The sequence below is a fragment of the Hemicordylus capensis genome, chromosome 6 (assembly GCF_027244095.1).
Source record: "Hemicordylus capensis ecotype Gifberg chromosome 6, rHemCap1.1.pri, whole genome shotgun sequence".
NCBI lineage: Eukaryota > Metazoa > Chordata > Lepidosauria > Squamata > Cordylidae > Hemicordylus > Hemicordylus capensis.
In genome coordinates this window covers 93,594,955-93,613,941 of record NC_069662.1, presented here as the reverse complement: position 1 = coordinate 93,613,941, position 18,987 = coordinate 93,594,955, and the positions used below count along the sequence as shown (strand labels likewise).

The following is an 18,987-nucleotide window of genomic DNA, read 5'->3' as shown; positions in this document are numbered from 1 at the left end:
ACAACCCCAAAAAAGGAGGACTAACAAACTTTAACCCAGATCTCCAACCCCACCAGTATAACTTTCCTCCAAACCCCAGTCCCACACCAAAGGCCCGACACCAGAGGCTGGTCCCCTTTGGCTATGCCTCCAGCATTTTATTGGCACAGCCCAATAAAAGGAGTACTAACAAACTTTAACCCAGATCTCCAACCCCACCAGTATAACTTTCCCCCAAACCCCAGTCCCACACCGAAGGCCCGGCACCAGAGGCTCCAGCATGCCTGCTTCCTATTTATGCTCCCACGGGCTCCAGAAATCTCCCCTCTTATGAGAGATCTCTCGTCCTCGGGACAGGTGGAATGAGTCAAGCACTCAGGTAGAAGGCACAGGTGGGACAGGAAAGCACTCAAGCTGCAAGCAAGCTGATTCTTCAGAAAGTCCGGGGCTGCAAAAACAAACCTCCTCGGCCGAGTCAGGAATGCAGGGTGAGATGGCTGTTGTTCATGAGGAGAGGTCAGGGAAGCTGACAGAATCTACCCCCCTCTTCTCTCCTCAGCATATATGGCATTGCACGGACATAGGCGAAACAAGCTATACTATTGGATTGTTGCTCACTTGGAACTCATCTGTGTCTATTGTGTTAGGCTTGGCATGGATGTTTTCCCATTAGTCTTTACCTAAAAGTGCACCCCCTCATTCTGTGTATGTTTTAGAAATAGGCTTTAAACTCCATTTTCAAGTGAGACAGAACAGATAGCTTCTATGGCTGGCATGTAGGAATATTGCTGACTCTTTAGCATTGAGGAATAGAGGTTAAATACCTGGAGCCTTCCTTGTGCATCATACAGGCTCCCCAGTGACTGTTAAGTAGGCCAATGAAAGGTCAGTCTCTACACTGTACTCCGCTTATAATTCCATCTGAGTGCTGTCTTGTATGAACTACCTAGAACAATACTGTAAGAACATGGTCAAGCCAGTTGACACCATGGCTTATGTAAGATCCCTCTTGATTGTGATGAAGCACTAAACAGCTATAAATATCTGGAACTGCATAAGACTTAAATATAATCTAAAATTAGACTGTGAAATGACAAGCCTATGGGATGACTCTCCTTATGCTGATGGAAACTTAACACAAATAATGTACACCATAGTTTTCACAGTTCCCAGAAATTGGACTCTAGCATGTCTTTAAGACACAGTTGGCACCAGTCTGTTAAGAAAAGTGAATGCCCATAGTCACTGCTTTGGATGTGATGAGAATACCAAGGCAGGATTTTTGCTAGGATTCTAGAATGCAGTTTTTCTTCAGTTAAATGGAAAACCTGGGATATTGCATAGTTGCTTGAATCCATTCCAGTACTGAGCTAAAAGGCTGCAGCTGCTGATGAGGAATGCTCTTCACTGATAAAGAACAGTTCCATTAACCAGCTGCTACATCTGCAGTGGACGTTTGTAGGTGGCTACTTTATTTTTGTTATAGGCGGAGGAACCATTTTTATGAGGACTCTTGCATGATGATGTGTGAGTCTTCCTTTGAAAATGGCAGTACACCAGAGTGTTTTTCTGCAGTGTGTGAAGCTACTAATCTCTGAGTTTATCCATTTTCCCTCACAACTGGATCTTCTGTGCCTGCGCAGTAGCTCCATGGAGGAATTCGTAGCTCCAATATGCACTCTCCAGCATTCTGAGGGCAAGGGAGTGCCCAGTAAAATAGGTGGGAGAATGCTTTCCCTTTCAGTTCCTTCTCATCCTCCACGCTTGCTGCAATGCAAGGGTTCTTGCTCCCTTCTCTGTTCATTCCTGTGAAGAGATTTGTTTATCTGCTTAATATTTTTGTCTCTGACTGTTTCTTGGTTATTCTCTACAGATTCTCCCTTTACCTGGTCAGTTGTATTTTTCCCGCTTTGAATTGGCCCATCTGACCTTGGCCTGTCCCACGGCTACTCTGTTTGGATCTCCCTCTTAACTTGGTGACTTGGTGAATTTTTATGGTTGTTGACCATGGACTGCCCCTCATTACTCTCTAAAATGTGTGCTCCTAAAACTTTCAAGTATTGCAAGTCCTGTAGAGGAACTTTGCCATCCTCTGTTGGACATGATCACTGTTTGCTGTGTTTGGGGGAGAATCACAACATTGGCAGTTAGTGAATCTGCCTTCCTTTCGATAAACAGTCAAGAAAGAGCAGACAACTGAGACTTAGAGCTACTCTTTATGAAAATGTGCTCTGCCCGCTGACACCCCACCCAAGGTTGTTGACATCAGCATCATCGGTGCCATTGACTTTGACTTTGTCGGTGTCGAGTCCCTCTAGACATTGGGAAGACTCCACTCCAGAGAGGAGAGCTGGTCTTGTGGCAGCAAGCAGTGTTCTCTCTATTTTTTTTCATCTGTGTGCGGAATGAGTTTTGTTCTGGGCAGGAGTATCAAAGCAGTGTGTGCATACATGCATTCAGAATGGGGCCTTCCTGATTCAACCTGAGCGGGATCTAAAATTAACTGAGTGGACATAAAAAAAAACTTGTGAGCACAGGCACGTGTACACGTCTTAGAGGGAACACTGGTAGCAAGCATGACTTGTCCCCTTAGTTAAGCAGGGTCTGCCCTGGTTGCATATGAATGGGAGACTAGAAGTGTCAACACTATAAAATATTCCCCTCGGGATGGAGCCGCTCTGGGAAGAGCAGAAGGTTTCAAGTTCCCTCCCTGGCTTCACCAAGATAGGGCTGAGAGAAATTCCTGCCTGCAACCTTGAAGAAGCCGCTGCCAGTCTGTGAAGACAATAATTAGCTAGATAGACCAAGTCAGTATATGGCAGCTTTCTATGTTCACCTTCAAGAAACCAGCATCGGTGGATAAGGGCAATCAACATTCCCATAAGAAGAAGAGGAAGCATGATGACTCTTGCTCTAGGGATCAGCTGGAGCATAAGCATCGCTGCTCCTCTGAGTTGACGTAGAAGCTGGTGTCAGGCATGCCAGTGTCTTCCAGATTTATGTCGGGATCGGTGACAGTCACATATCCATATCTGCCTTCCCCTTCTACTGCCCAACCCAGAGGAAGCTTTTTGCCTGCGTCTAGGATTGTATTTTTTCAAAACCAGCACTGGGCTCAGTGTCAAGTGGGCTCAGTGTCGAGAGATAGCACCACTTGAAAACCATCAACGTAGACATTGGTAGTAGGCACCTCTAGGGGCATAGCTTCAGCATCTTTGACCTCAAAGCACTTGATGTTGGACCTTGTCAGGCGGAAGGTTCCTCCAGCCTGGACAGTGATGCGAGCAATCAGTACACCCTCGATGTCAAACCTTTACCAGTGTTGGCAAGGTACTTGTGCCCTGTGCTTTTGCAGCCTCCATCACCTATTGTGATCTCTCCTTCCTCGACACTTGGCCACTCACCTAGAGGTGGTGGTTCAGGTTCTGACACTGAGTGACGCCACTTGGAGTCTCTCTAGTGTGGCCAGAACCTAAGGAGTATACTCGTGAGTCAAATGGGCCGTAACCCAAAATTTGGCTTTAAAAAAGCCAAATCTGGCAACGGAGGTCTCTACTTGGCTCAACCAACCCTACAGCTTCAACTTTTAAAGAGGTTCCTATCACTGAAGGCCAGGATTATAGGAGACAGGCTCCATACCTGCTGTACCTAAAACTCCTTCAGCATCGCCTTTGTATAATTTGCCCAGATGTTCACCAGACTCTCTGAGGAAAGAACGCTACCACTAATCAGCACCACGCCTGTATGTCCTTTGAACTATCTCAGTTCCCCTAGAGCATTTGCCCCTGCTCACCTCTGACTGTGTGACTGATATAAGGGACAGTCCCCTTTTTTGCCTCTCCTGGTCTTCCGTATGATTTTGATGATTATTGTTGGTGGAAGACTATGAAGCTAACAGACCTGTCTGAGTCTGACACACCTAAACCTGATGAGACACACTTGACTGATACCTTCAAGTGTCCAGCTGTGCCCACTGTCATGGTGGGAACTCTGCCCCCATGACTCAACATCAGTGGCAGGGAGTGACCGTCCTTGTGACCCAGTTCTATCTTTAGACGATCCACCACAACCTGGCCCTGAACTTTCCCTGCCTGCAGGTGACTCCTCTGATTCACAGGGGAAGATTCGGATGTGACTGAGACCCCATCAGGCACATCCCCTGAAAACCAGGTGGCTGCTGCACCATCCAGTTCTCCTACTGAGAAGACTAAGTCCTACTGGATCCAGGTGGCAGGAATATCCTTGAAATGCCAACCCCTGCTGCTGAGGTCAAGGACTTGGTATATGATTTTCTGGCCTCTAAATATACAGTGCACCGGACAGCCTTACCTATGTGGCCTTTTCTGGTTGGTGCTTCCAAGACTGCCTGGGAAGCTCCTGTAGCAGCCACTACTATGTCAAAGAAATTTGAAAGCCTATACAGGGTTCAGGAAGCTTCCTGCCCCTTCCCCTTTAAATACCCAGCTCCTAACTCGCTGGTTGTTGTTTGTACCCTTCAATCAAAGTCTGCAAGGAAACATTCCACTCCAGTTGACAGAGAGGGCTGAAAGCTTGATGCTGTGGGCAGGAGGTTCTACTTTGCTTCCTGCCTATCTCTCAAAATTGCGAACTCTGTGACCTGCATGGCCAAGTTTCATCATTCTCTATGGATGATCTTTCAAAGATCTCAAATCTGATTTGCCTGACTCCTCCTGCTCTAAGATCATGACTGCATTATCTAAGTTAGCTGACTGGACGTGGCAGCACCTTAGCACTACGAAGCATCTAACTGAAACAGAGTCAAGGTTCTAGCTGCCTCGGTTTCACTTAGACTCCATGCTTGGCTACACTCCACACTGCTGGAAGCAAACATGAAAGAGAAGATAGAAAACATACTCTTTGATGGGTAAGGTTTGTTCTCCAAAGACACTGATGAGACTATGGAGAAGCTTTAAATGTCTTGCTACATTGCTAAGATGTTTACTCCGTCTCAGTAGTTTTCTTCCTCTTCCCAAAGGTATCCGATCCTTTAAAAAACAGAGTTTCCAAAACAAACCTTAGGAACGCAGAGATTTCTAGCACACTTCCAAGTTTTAAACCAGGTGCCCCTAGCAGCAGCACCACCAACCGCAAAAGTCCAAACAGGATCAGCGGAAACAACATTTTTTATTTTCAAGTCCTGGGAGTACCTGATGCCCCTCAGCACCACTCCCACTCGCCTTGCACCTTACCTCCCCTCATGGCGTCAGATAACACCTGACGCCTGGGTGTTGATCATAGTTGTCTCCGACTATACCATTGAGTTTGGCTCTGTACACCCACTCAACTCCTACCTTGAGGGAGGTGGTTACTCAACTACAGAAAGCTGTAAACCGCGTTGGGAACCTTTTGTTGAAAAAGTTGTGCCGTCGTGTTGGTGTCGACTCCTGGCGACCACAGAGCCATGTGGTTTTCTTTGGTAGAATACAGGAGGGGTTTACCATTGCCATCTCCCACACAGTATGAGATGATGCCTTTCAGCATCTTCCTATATTGCTGCTGCCCGATATAGGTGTTTGCCATAGTCTGGGAAACATACCAATGGGGATTCGAACCAGCAATTTTGTGCTCCTTAGGCAAGTTACTTCCTTGCTGCGCCATTAGGTGGCTCAAAAAAGGAGTATATAAATATTGGTTGTATTGTGTCAGTTTAACCAAACTGTAACTTAGAGCTCCCCTTATTGTGCTGGTCATAGACCGTAATAAACTTTGAACTGAACTGAACTAACTTAGAGTTTTTAGTTTCTCAACATTAAAAAAAAAAAAAGGAATAGGAATTAATTGAGATAACTGACATCACATTTAAGTTGTAATATACCTACAATCCTGTCCCATTGATTTAAATGGTATGTAAGCACATATAATAGAAATATAGGATTTCAGCCTAAAGTGGGCATGTTGCCTTGGGGTTTTTTTGTTGTTTTTTTGGCTGTCTTCTTTTCATGGTTATGGTTGGCTTTCATTTTATTTTATTTTTAGTTACCCAGTAGAGATTGCCAGAAAAATATTGATGGTTTCCAACATTAATTTCTAAACCATTTATTTATCAACTTCATATTTTAGTGTATCTCTTTTTAAAATTTTCTTTCCAAGCTATATGTTGGGCATGACAAAGCTAGAAAAGAAATTATAGTTGGTATATTACCTGGCAGATTCTGCTGATTATATAGTACTGAAGTTGACCATCTCAAATGTTTTGCATGAAAGCTTATGAAACAAAGAAATAGGAAATTAGGTTGGTAGCAAATTAAAACAGAAAATTAATGGCAAGTTATCTGGGGAGAATAATGTTCTGTGTGTCAGGGTGTAATTTAAAGCATATTATTAACTCTTCATATTTTCTTTGTTCTAGGTAACAATAGAAGAGCTTCAGGTAAGATTGGCTTCATGAATATATTTGTGCTGTTTTCCCCTTAGACATTTTTTCAGTAAAGCTGATCACAATATTCATCAGAGGTAACAATGTTTACTGTGCACTTTCTCTCATGTGTACTATGCTGAAGCATATATGTGTGTGTTTCAGGCCCAGTTAGCCCAGAAGACGACAATTGTAAATGATTCAAAGCTGAAAGAACAGGAATTCAGAGAACAGGTAAAAATGCAGTTTGTATAAGAAATCTTCAGCTTTGGCTCTTGGACATAGTACAACAAAGTCTGGTTTGAATTCTTATGCAATGACTATAAAAGACTACTTAAACACTCTGTTCCCCCACCCACCCCTTATTATTCCCATGTTACTGCAGAAGTCGGCATAAATCAGTTTGCAGCAGGCAAAGCCAAGTTTAGAATACAGATTTTATATCTGGAGTTCTGTGACAGATTTAAGGAAAAGTGAACTCTCAAAACACTTCCCAAATTTGGCGGGGGGGGGACCATTAAACTGACTTAAAATCAGTTTTAATGTATAATACAGCATTTGCTTTCTCCACTATGTCTGTTCAGGCATGTACCAGTTCAGATTCCCATGTGGACTGCATTATACACCGATCCAGATTAACACTGCCAATAGACCAGGGGTGTATGGGGAGGGGTGTATGGGGGAGGGGAAATTTTTTTTGCTGTTCTCCCCTTCCCCCCGCAGTAGCTGGGTCTTTCCAAAAATATGTTGCTGGGAGTCCCACGATTTCAGGATCATATTTTCAGAAGGCACAGACAGGTGCAGAGGTGAGAGGCAGGGCGCGGGGGGTGATTGCCAAAAGTAGTCTCCCCACAATGACTAAAAACCCTGATATGTCAGCAGGGGCGTATCTAGGGTAGGGCAGGCAGGGCACGTGCCCCGGGCGCCACTTGAAGGGGGCGCACAATTTTTAAAGAAAAATTTTTAAATGGCCACCGAAAACAAAATGGCCACCACACATGCTCAAATGGCCTCTGTGAGGCCCTAGGCCATGCCAGTCCTCACACAGGCCATTTGAGCATGCGCGGTGGCCATTTTGTTTTCAGCGGCCATTTTTTAAAAAAATATTATTTTTTTAAAAGGCCACCACACATGCTCAAATGGTCCCTGTGAGGTCCTAGAGGCCAGCAGGGGGAGGTAGAACAGTTGCACACACACACACCCCTACAGGCTTTAGGAAGCCCCCTGAAGGGGCTACAGGTAATTTTTTTTTAAAAAAAGGATTAATATAAGTCACTGTATACATATTCAGTTTGTCACTATGTACAGAGAATCAGGGTTTGTGAATACTGAGCTGAAGCTTATGAGCTAGGGTTGTATTCATTTGTTCTTACTTTGCTTCTTGTGATAAGTGAGTTAAATGTGATGTCTTAATAATATGACTATTAATGGTGAGTTTGTCTTTGAATCAGTGTGAAATCCTTAGTATTTAAGACCCACTGGGAGTTTCTTGCTCTCTTTCTCTCATTTTAACTGTCTTTCTGAAATACTAGAATATATTCCAAGCAGTGACACAGTTTACTCTGCATAGCTTTTAATTATTTTCAGAGTATCTGGGAAAAGTTAAATTCTCCATTTATTTTTAAAACTTATGTAATAGTGATGCTACAATGCATAGTAGAGAATTAGACAGGCACTTCTGTTTAGTTTTCCAAGTACACCTCCACGTAGTATTTGGGTATTTCATGAGCCCCAGCATACTGAAAGTTGTCATTTTCCAGCATTTTTTGGTCTGGCTATGTCCACTGCTAAATAGTTTTTGAAATATTAAAAGATTAACGAGCTTGACTTGTATTTTTGAGCTGATGTTATGGTAAAGTTATCTCAAAGATGGGTGTCAGATGTTTGGACAGGGGGCGCAATTTCAGTGCTTGCCCTAGGCGCTATTTTCCCTAGATACGCCTCTGTATGTCAGCACAGCATTAAATCTGGATATCAGCCACTGATATGTCCTGCCCACATCATTTTTCCATTCATGCCAACAGAGAGCAGAGCTCCACCTCTTTGTGTATATATGGCTCCATCCCCTTCACTGAAGTGAATAAGGAAGCCTTGTTGGAAGGGGACTCTCTGTTTTATTACATTTTAATGCTACTCTTCCTCCAGAGAATGCAAAACAGCATAATGGTTCCCAGCACTGTTCCCTCTAAGGCATGCAAACATGCATGTGCTCACAAATATTCTTTATGTCCACTTAGTTAATTTTAGATCCCACTCAGGTTGAATTAGGAAGGCCCCACTCTGAATGCATGCTCTCTCTCTCTCTCTCTCTCTCTCTCTCTCTCTCTCTCTCTCTCTCTCTCGGTACTGCCACCCCAAACAAAATTCATTCCACACACAGATGAAAAAAATTAGAGAGAACACTGGTTCCCAGTTTCAGTCCTTACAATAGCTATATAAGGTAGATTAGGCTGAGACAGTGATCAGCCCAGTGTCTCCCAGTGAGCTTTGTGGCTGAACTTGGTTTTGAATCTATATTTTAAAAGTTTGATTAACACTCTAATCACTACACCGCAATTGCTCTCAGTTTGCACAGTTGAGCCTGTGTGATTAAGGAAGGTGTGTATGTTGTACTTTTTGTTATTGTTGTTTAGACGGACACATTTGGATACTTGTTCTTAAATTAGACGTCTGGATACTTCTCTAATGGAAACAAGTAAAACACCACCATCTTTGTTAGTATCAGACCATTTTTAAGAGTCTCTCATTCACTCTCTCTGTTTACGTGTGTGTGTGTGTGTGTGTGTTTGAGAGATATCCAGAATTGTAACCTTTTAGGTCTTCTTGATAGTATTTTTAATGCTTCCCACATACAGTAAATATTAATATTGAAACATATTTCGAAAACCTTTCAGTTATGTTTGTTTCTTCCTCATCACTGGTCACTTTTAGATTCATACACTACAAGACCGGTTGAAACATTATGAGAAGAGTATGTATGTCACTACAGTTGGAACGCCTTACAGAGGTGAGGATTGCTTGTCTTGGCACTGAGCTATATAGTCAAGCGTAAGGAAATTCTTGGGAACCAAATATACTATGCACACTTACCTGGGGGTTTGTCCCACTGAATTCAAGGAGAGCTACTTTCAAGCAAATTAGCGTATCACTTGACATCACATAAATCTAGGGTAATTGAAGTTTAATAAATCCAAAAGTAATATTCAGACTTCTGGTTCTTTCACCACTCTTAGACCATGTTAACAATTGATTATAGTTTGTGTTTATCACTGGCATTCCCCATTCTGTTTTCTTTCTTACTGCCCTCCAAAAGGAAAACAACTTTCAGCTAACTGTAAAGTTGTTTTCCTTTGGAGGGCAGTATGTGTAGATTTGTAAATGTAAGATGAGATTTTGCCAACTACTGCTTCTGGATCTTTTCACCTGTAATTCCTGCATATTCCTTCTTGGAGGAAAATCCTTATGTCAAAAGCACTATTAAAATAACTCATGATTTCAGTCATTTTCATTCCAAAGTTTTGCTTCTTTCCCTTTTCCAACTTTACCATGACATGTTCTCAGCAGCAGCAAACCAAGGCATAGATTGGGCTGTTGTAGTTCTATTTGAAATTACACGAAGCATCCTCAAGCTGCGCAAAGGGAGACTTAAAGTGGCCCCCAGGAACATAACCCTGAAAATGGAATATGCTGCATTTGCATTGTGCTTCCCTCTTCACATTCTTTTTCATATGCTTTAACAATCCTCTGATTGGGAGAGAGGGAGGGTGGATTTCCAGTGGCAGCTAGGAATGTGTGCAGAATGCTAGCTGCATTCATTTATGTGCATGTGTTTCTCTAAAAAGTTAAATCTACATCTGAAGAGGAAAATAAAATATCTCTACATAAGAAAGCAGCTGTTCCTAGACTAGTAAATTGGTGTTTGTTAAATAAGTAGAAAAATAAAATTGATAGCTTCATCTTCATAAACACAAACACTTTGTCCCTTAATTTTTGCTTGAAAGCCAGTCTATTAGGCATAGCTAGGATTTTTGTTTTTCTTACTTTTATGAAACAAACTTTTAAAATATCAGTTGTCAAGTTGAAAAAAAATCTATGAAAAGTTGCTAATAAGCATAAACAGGATAGATCTAGAAGTTCCAGAGAAAAATGTATTGCAAATATTTCCCATATCTCGTTCTTAAACATCTGACACACACTTAAGTATACTCAGAGTATCAAGATCCCATAGGGATTGGCCTGACCCTGTAGTCAGGTTTCAGGATCTGAAGAGATCCACTTCCCACCTCCGCAGGGGTGAGGGTCCTGTTAGAATGGTCTGCCCGAATAGGTTATTGGATCCAGTAAGATTACAAGAAGCCTTGGAGGGATTCAATGTTGGCTTTGCCGGTGATCCTGTTGATGCCCTAGTTAAGAATTGGAACAACTTGCTCACAAGGGCAGTAGACACAATTGCTCCCAACTGTCCCCTCTGACCCACTTCAAAATTGGCCCCTTGGTATATGGAAGATCTGCGGGGGCTGAAGCGGCAAGGTAGGTGACTGGAAAGCAAGTGGAGAAAGACTTGACTCTAATCCGACAGATTGCAACATAGAGCACATCTAAAGATCTATGCTCAGGCAATACGTGTGGAAAAGATGTGTTTCTTTTCTGCCCATATTGCCTCTGCGAGTTCATGTCCAGCGGAATTGTTCAGGATTGTGAAGGGACTAGTATCTGCTCCCCCTCCCTTGAACCAGAATTTGTAGTCATCAGTTACCCGCTGCGATGTGTTTAAAGATTTTTTCGCAGATAAAATCTCTCGGATTTGGGCCAACCTAGGTGGAGACTCCACAATTAATTTGATGTCTGAACTGGAGGTGCCCAACAACTCCTCTTATGTGATTCGACTGGATCGGTTTCAGTTTGTGACTCCTGAGGATGTAGACAAGCTGCTTGGAGCGGTGAGGCCTACCACTTGTTCTCTTGACCCCTGTGCCACTTGGCTTGTTCTATCTAGCAGGGAGGCTGTTGTAGACGGCCTGGTGGAAATCATAAATGCTTCTCTGAGGGAGGGCAGGATGCCTCCTTGTCTTAAGGAGGCAATCATTAGACCTCTTCTAAAGAAGCCTGCATTAGATCCCTCAGAGTTGAGCAGTTATAGGCCTGTTTCCAACCTCCCATGACTGGGCAAGGTAACTGAGAGGGTGATGGCCTCTCAGCTCCAGGCGGTCTTGGAGGAAACTGATTATCTAGACCGATTTCAAACTGGTTTTCGGGCAGGCTATGGGTTGAGAACTGCCTTGGTCGGCCTGATGGATGATCTCCAATTGGGAATTGACAGAGGAAGTGTGACTCTGTTGGTCTTTTGGGATCTCTTGGCGGCTTTCGATACTATCGACCATAGTATCCTTCTGGAAAGTCTGAGGATGTTGGGGGTGGGAGGCACTGTTTTACAGTAGTTCTGCTCCTACCTCTTGGATAGATTCCAGATGGTGTCGACTGGAGATTGTTGCTCTTCAAAATCTGAGCTTAAATATGGTGTCCCTCAAGGTTCCGTACTTTCTCCAATGCTTTTTAACATCTACATGAAACCGCTGGTAGAGATCATCAGGGGATTTGGAGCTGGGTGTTATCAGTATGCTGATGACACCCAGATCTACTTCTACACGTCAACTTATTCAGGAGCTGGCATATCTTCCCTAAATGCCTGCCTGGTAGCAGTAATGGGCTGGATGAGGGAGAATAAACTGAAGCTGAATCCAGATAAGACGGAGGTACTTATTTTGTGGGGTCAGAACTCCAGAGACGATTTTGATCTGGCTGTTCTAGATGGGGTCACACTTCCCCAAAAGGAACAGGTTCACAGTCTGGGAGTACTTCTGGATTCACATCTCTCCCTGGTTTCTCAGGTTGAGGCGGTGGCCAGGGGTGCTTTCTATCGGCTCCGGCTGATATGCCAGCTGCACCCGTTTCTCTAGATCAATGACGTCAAAACAGTGGTACATTTGTTGGTAACCTCCAGACTTGACTTCTGTAATGTGCTGTACGTGGGGCTGCCTTTGTACGTAGTCTGGAAACTTCAGCTGGTACAGAATGCGGCAGCCAGGTTGTTCTCTGGGTCATCTTGGGAGACCACGTTACTCCTTTACTGATGGAGCTACACTGGCTGCCAATAGACAAAATACAAAGGGCTAGTTATAAAGCACTAAATGGCTTAGGCCCTGGGTATTTAAGAGAGTGTCTTCTTCATTATGAGCCCCACTACCCATTGAAATCATCTGAGGAGGTCCAACTCCAGTTACCGCCAACTCAGTCAGTCATGTTTATTTACGGTCATAGACCAAAATTTACATACATAATAATACACGTAATATAGTAATAATATATACATAATATAATCAGGAACATGGACTCATCCTAATCAGCAATTTCCCGTTAGCATAATCTGATTTACCATCTGTTGTCTAGCCTTCTTAGCTGCCTCACAGAACTTAGCAACTTTAAATGTTACTTCCTCCTTCTGATCTGAGAGCAGATAGTTGACGTAAAATGCATCTGTATGCCCTGGGAAATCAGTCCGTAAGGAGGAAATATAACAAGTTCGTAAGTCCCTATAAAAAAGACAGCGGAGTAAGATATGAAAGATAGACTCCTGTTCTCCAGAGCCACAAGGACATAGTCTCTGTTCTTTTGGGATCCCTCTAAATTTACCTTCTAATTCAGCTGAAGGTAGCACATTAAATCTGGCCAATGTAAACATCCTGCGATATTTAGTGATAGTAATCTTACCCAGGTAATTCGCAGGTTTAGTATTATACATTTGTAAACCTAGGAAAACTTCTTTAGAGATTAAAGATCGATCAGTCTGCATTTCCATATCATAGATCCGCTGCTTTAATATCAGTCTCGCGTGACAAAAACCCATTTCTAATAGACCATCCAGGCTAAAGCCATATAAACTTATTTGGCGAGATATTGACTGCTTCCAGCTAGAATTAAATTTATCAATAAAAATTAAGTGAGCAAGGCCTGTAGAAAAGAAAGGCAATCTCAACCAGAAGCTGAGAATGGAAAACCACATCCGGGCTTCCATCTTAGGCATGCCAGTTTCCATCCTCAATATTACATTGGGAACACATCTAGGGATCTGTAGAATAGATCTCAGAAATTTTGTCTGAACTATCTCTAGTGGAGTGCAGTTAGTATATGGGCCCAACTGTGACCCATAAAGCAACTGAGAGCAGGCTTTAGCTGTAAATAACTTAAGGGCAGCTGGTACAAATTGAGCCCCATCTTGGTGGAAATATGATTGAATGGCCAATGCCGATTTACGTGCATTTTGGGTAACGTATTGCAGATGTGCTTGGCGTTTCGTAGAGGCCTGGAAAACAACCCCTAGATATTTAAAGATCTTAACCTGTTCTAGTTTATGTCCAGCCAAAGACCATTTCAAGGTCTTTGGATGTTTAGCAAAGGCCATAATTTTGGTCTTGCTATAATTGATTTCCAGAGCGTATTCATGGCAAAAATTAGCCAGAGAGCAAAGCGCTCTACGGAGGCCAACAGGAGTCCGAGATAAAATTACTGCATCATCTGCATAAAGCAAAATATTAACCTGTCTACTGGCCAATTTAGGTGGATGGAAAGATGGATTAGTAATAATATCCACAATGGGGTTAATATAATAATTGAAAAGAGCTGGGGCAAGTATACAGCCTTGCCTCACTCCTCGAAAGGTAGGAATTTCTTTAGTGAGGATTCCAGCTGAGCTACATCGAACCTTCAGACATGAGTTCTTGTGGAGTTTATATATTAAAAGTAGCAGACGTCGATCAATAGAGGAGTTAAACAGTCTTTCCCATAATTTATCTCTGGATATGGAGTCGAATGCTGATTTAAAATCCACAAAGGCAGCAAAAAGAGTGGAACGGGGTAGATTAGAATATTTCTCCGCTAGATGTTGTAAGACTAAAGCATGCTCAATAGTAGAATGATTGGCCCTAAAGCCTGCCTGCTCATCAGCCAGCACCTGCTCTTTGTCCATCCAGTCCTGGAATTTGTTAAGTAGGTGAAATGCATACATTTTGCCAATAACATTAAGAAGGCTAATAGGGCGATAATTAGATGGTAAATGTCTTTGGCCTCTCTTGTATATAGGAATTACAATCGCCAATCCCCATTCACTAGGGGGCAAGGTTGTCTGATCAATTGCTGTAAACAGAGAGGCTAATACCGGCAGCCACCAATCCATATTATTCTTGATGGCCTCTACCGGCAAATTATCTGAGCCAGGGGCCTTACCAGTTTTAAACTGATTCACTATTGAAGCAATCTCTGTACATGTTACTGGGGTCCACTCAGGTAATAGGTTAGGGTCCAGTTCCTGTTCTATTTGTAAAAATGTTGTAGTTGCTCCCTCTCTAGCATATAGAGCACGGAAATATTCAGTCCATTCTCCAACATTACCGCCAACTCATTTGGTGGCTACACAGAGACGGGCCTTCTCGGTTGCTGCCCCAAGACTATGGAATGCGCTACCTGCTGAGATACGATTCTCCCCATCTCTGGCAATGTTCAAAAAACACTTGAAAACCCATCTTTTCACCCAAGCTTTCTCAGCTTCCTAAATTTTTAGGTTTTAATTTCTGGTTTATTTTTAATTTTTTTAATTGTTTTTAGATTTTGTATATGTTTTTAACTTGTTTTATGCTATTGTTAACCGCCCCGAGACAAAAGTTTGGGGTGGTGTACAAATTTGATAAAATAAAATAAAATCCAGATATCCATCTCATTAGGCTAGAGGTGAGAAGCTCAGTTCAGGGAAGCAAAGGTTCTGTAAGCAGCAATCAAAGATGGAAAGAGGAAGATACTGTATTTTAAAATGGGAAACTGAATTTTGAGGAGAGGATTTTAGCTAGGCAGGGAGATGAGTTGCTCAGATTGAAGATCATGTTCTGATATCAGATTTTTGTAAGGCTTGGTAGAGGTTGATTGCTCCATGAGGTAACTGAGTTTTAAGTTGCTTTGTACTGCAGCTTAATAGGTACCCTTTAGAAACATCATTTAGTTCACAGGACTTGTGGCAGAACTGCAGTCCTGGTGGCATTGAATTTTGGCTGCTGGCAGCCTTGCTTGGGCCATACTCACCCAGTTGTTCTATAGGAGGATAAAGCAGCATGAAGTATGCAATGTTAAGCAATATGAAGCAGCTAGTGCACCAGCTTTGTGCTAGTGCAGCATCCTTCTACAAGCACTTCACTATTCAGCATGTCAGCCACTGTCTATAAAAACAGCAAAAATATGCTGATTGATTCATATGCTGAAGCAGCACAAGTCAACAATTTGTCTAACCATTTGGTCAGCTACGATAATTACAGACAGTATAGCTTCTTAACCTGATTGTATAATTTTGTGTCAGAACACATTTGTGTAAAATGCTGCTTTTGTTTATGCAGATGGAAACCTCTGCCATTCTGATGTCTCTCTTTTTGGAGAACCTACAGAGTTTGAATACTTGAGGAAGGTGTTATTTGAGTATATGATGGGCCGTGAGACAAAGGTATGCCTCGTGTTCAGAGCATATGATTATTGTAGTAGCAGGGAAGGGGCATTGCTATTCAGACTACTGTATTATGGTGTCCTTCCAGGATGTTACGGTGTCCTTGCTAGTGGAACATATGGCTTTTACTAGTGGTTTTCAAATGTATGGTTATGTATTCCTTTCATATATAATGAAACTGGCATCCTGAAGTTTCCAAGTGCCCCCATCATGCTGTGGTCCCAGTGGACCTTGGTGAAGCTAAGCAGGAATAGGTCAGGTCAATTCCTGGATGGGTAACCACCTGGAACTCTATGCATGTTGCCTTGAGTTCCATAATGGAGGAAATGCAGGCTGTAGAGGTAATGAATAAAATATTTATTGCAACTCTCGCTTCCCAGTTATCTTCTGTTACTGTACCCACCCCATGGAGGCACAACTCTTCCCCCTCCACCCCACTCACATGAGCTGCCATTCCCTTTTCCATTTGCCAGACCATTTAGGCTTCTTTCTTCTAACAACCCCTGATGTCTGGATATGTAGGGCCACTGTTCCAGATGCTCCAGACCCTCAGCAACCCTCCAGACCCTCAGCAACCCTTCCAGTCACAAATTACTGCATCTGCTGCTGTAATATATGCTGGAACATGTTTAATTATAGAACTGTTCTTGCAGAAAGTGTAAATATTCTCCAGAGTTAGCCAAATTGGTCCAAAAATCATTTACTAAAGACTGACATCTGTAAAGCAGCACACAAAATTAAAAAGTTAAAATTATGAATGAGTTTTATTACAGTCAGTGACTAGCAATCAAAAGATAAAATAAAAAATAAAATTAAAGTAAAGAAAATCAAAACCACAGGACTGGGTAATAGAGCATCAGAACATATACTGTACATACAGAGGTCTCAATTACCATTAATCAACTGCTTCCCGCCCCTTATTTTAATAAGTAAGTTAAAATTACTTGTCTGTTTTCACAGTATGTTTCCCTCCATAAGGTGTATGCTTTGATTTCTACACTGGTCAAAAACTCATCTGGCTTCTAGTTTATCTGACTTACTATAACCTTAGATGTTGTCCAGAATCCTGCTACCCTTTCTCTTTTCTTAAGGTCCCTATTATTAAAGTTACTTAAATTAGGATTGATTAAGTGTCGTCAAGTTGGTGTCGACTCTTAGCGACCACATAGATTTAACCCTTTTTTTGCTGACTTTTCCCTGCGTATACTGAGGTCGGGTGCCAATTACCCAACTGCAGATACGTGAAACCACAGGTGCTGAATCTGCAAATAACGAGGTCCTCCTGTATTTTAAATCAGGTGGTTTGGAAACCATCTCTAGAACCTCCCATATTGGTCACAAGAACATGGAGAATTTTGAGACCTACTGCACAACGCACTGCTGATCCAAGAGCAGGACACATGCACTATTTCCATCTACAGTATGTCCAAACCCCATCCATGCTGCTACCAAGCGTAGAGAGACTCTGTGGTGTCTTAAGAATTACATCAGCACTCTGGTGACACTTCTTCTATTTGTAATGATGGGGAAATCATTACTAGAGCACTGATGAAGTTCTTAGGCACCTATACCAAGAATGAATTACAGACTCAACTTCTTGGAAATTTTAAATATACCGTTAACACATAAATACAAGAACTATCTCAGATTTTTAGGAAAAGCTCAAGTATTCTTTTAGTACCCATTCCAAAATGTTATGTCAGATTGTATTTATTTAAAATATTTATATCCAGCCCCTGCAGCTCTCTGTGGGGCCTCTACATAAAGCATTTCTACAAAATGTGGGAGTGAATTCTTCATTCTGTATTTTGTCTGATCTTTCACTATGAAATTGATCCAATAAGGGGTTTGGGAAAGAAGTCAAGTGTGTGGGCCTGACTTCCAGGGGCAATTTAACACATAGGCAAGATAGTCACTGCAAATTATGGGAGGTGGCAAATTCGGGGATAGGGGGCAAGTTAAATCTTTCTTCTTCTTCTTCTTCTTCTTCTTCTTCATCATCATCATCATCCTTTTTTCAGCCACTGCTGCACAGCAGGGATGGTACCAGAGACGGTGGTGGTGGTGGGGTTTGCAGGCACTCAAAGTGAGGGGGAGACTGGGGGTGGGGGGGAGGTGAAGGCAGCTGCAAGAGCTTCTTCGCTGAGCCTGCCTCCACCCAAATGACACGTCACCGGGCCTTATTTTGCCCTTTTCGGGACTCTCTGCGCATGTGCACAGAGGCCTGAAATGGGCCAAAAACAGCCCAACCTGTCATTTGGGTGGCAGGTGGGCTCAGGGAAGGAGCTCTTGCCACCATCTCTGCCACCATCCACACGCACAGAGCCCCGAAATGGGCCGACAATGGCCCAGTGACCTGTCATTTGGGCAGCAGGCTAGCTCAAGGAAGGAGCTCTTGCCTCCGCCTCTCCCGCTTTGAGTGTCCGCACCCCGCTGGCTGCCCCCTGTCTCCAGTACCATCCCTGTTGTGCAGCGGCAATTGAAAAAAAATTTTTTAAATGACCGACCCCCACACAAGCCCTCAAGCCAGGACAGCAAATCTTTATTGCCTACAGATGGCAAAACGATTAATCTGCCTCTGCTGACTACAGCAGATAAAGTAACTGGAATGGGTTCAGTTGTTACTGTTACTGTTAACTGTTACTGACAGTTACCAGGCACAATCCAGCAAAAGTTGCAGCCTTTTGACATCAAAAGAACTTACTTCAAGAGTTGGCTGTCTTTTATATAGCAGGGGGAAGGCAACTCTCCCTGTTCATCCCAGTGTGGGCATCCCTTCCAGTGGCTGTTGGTGGTATTTCCCTTGTGTTTCCTTTTAGATTGCAAGTCCTTTAGCACAGGGAACCATCTTCTCATTCCTTTAGCTATGTAAACCACTTTTTGAACTTTTCTGTTGAAAAGGGGTGTATAAATATTCTTAAAAATAATAGTCATAACTAACTAAAGTCCAGCTTGTTTCAATAGAATTTGCCATGACTCATTTTTGCAGGTGCCCTGCTCCACACCCAGTTCCTGTTCATGACCACGACCTTGTCAGTTCTGTTAAGGGATGTGAACTTGCTGTATCATTTCAGACAATTCATAGATGTAGCCA

At 42.8% G+C, this 18,987-nt stretch overlaps 1 protein-coding gene and 1 long non-coding RNA gene across 6 annotated transcripts in view; one reads left to right on the top strand and one right to left on the bottom strand.

The window, feature by feature from the left end:
* GOLGA4 (golgin A4) overlaps window positions 1-18,987 on the top strand; it is a 126,931-nt gene that overhangs the window by 96,039 nt on the left and 11,905 nt on the right. For all 5 annotated transcript variants that reach the window (XM_053260134.1, XM_053260131.1, XM_053260133.1 and 2 more), the window contains 4 exons: window positions 6,350-6,370; window positions 6,521-6,589; window positions 9,287-9,362; window positions 15,790-15,893. In XM_053260134.1, coding sequence (XP_053116109.1) covers window positions 6,350-6,370; window positions 6,521-6,589; window positions 9,287-9,362; window positions 15,790-15,893 — 270 coding nt within the window. The remainder of the gene's footprint in view (window positions 1-6,349; window positions 6,371-6,520; window positions 6,590-9,286; window positions 9,363-15,789; window positions 15,894-18,987) is intronic.
* Window positions 1,435-18,987, bottom strand: part of LOC128329264 (uncharacterized) — a 28,046-nt gene continuing 10,493 nt past the window's right edge. Inside the window, exon 3 of the long non-coding RNA XR_008309592.1 lies at window positions 1,435-1,785. This is a non-coding gene — a long non-coding RNA (uncharacterized LOC128329264). The remainder of the gene's footprint in view (window positions 1,786-18,987) is intronic.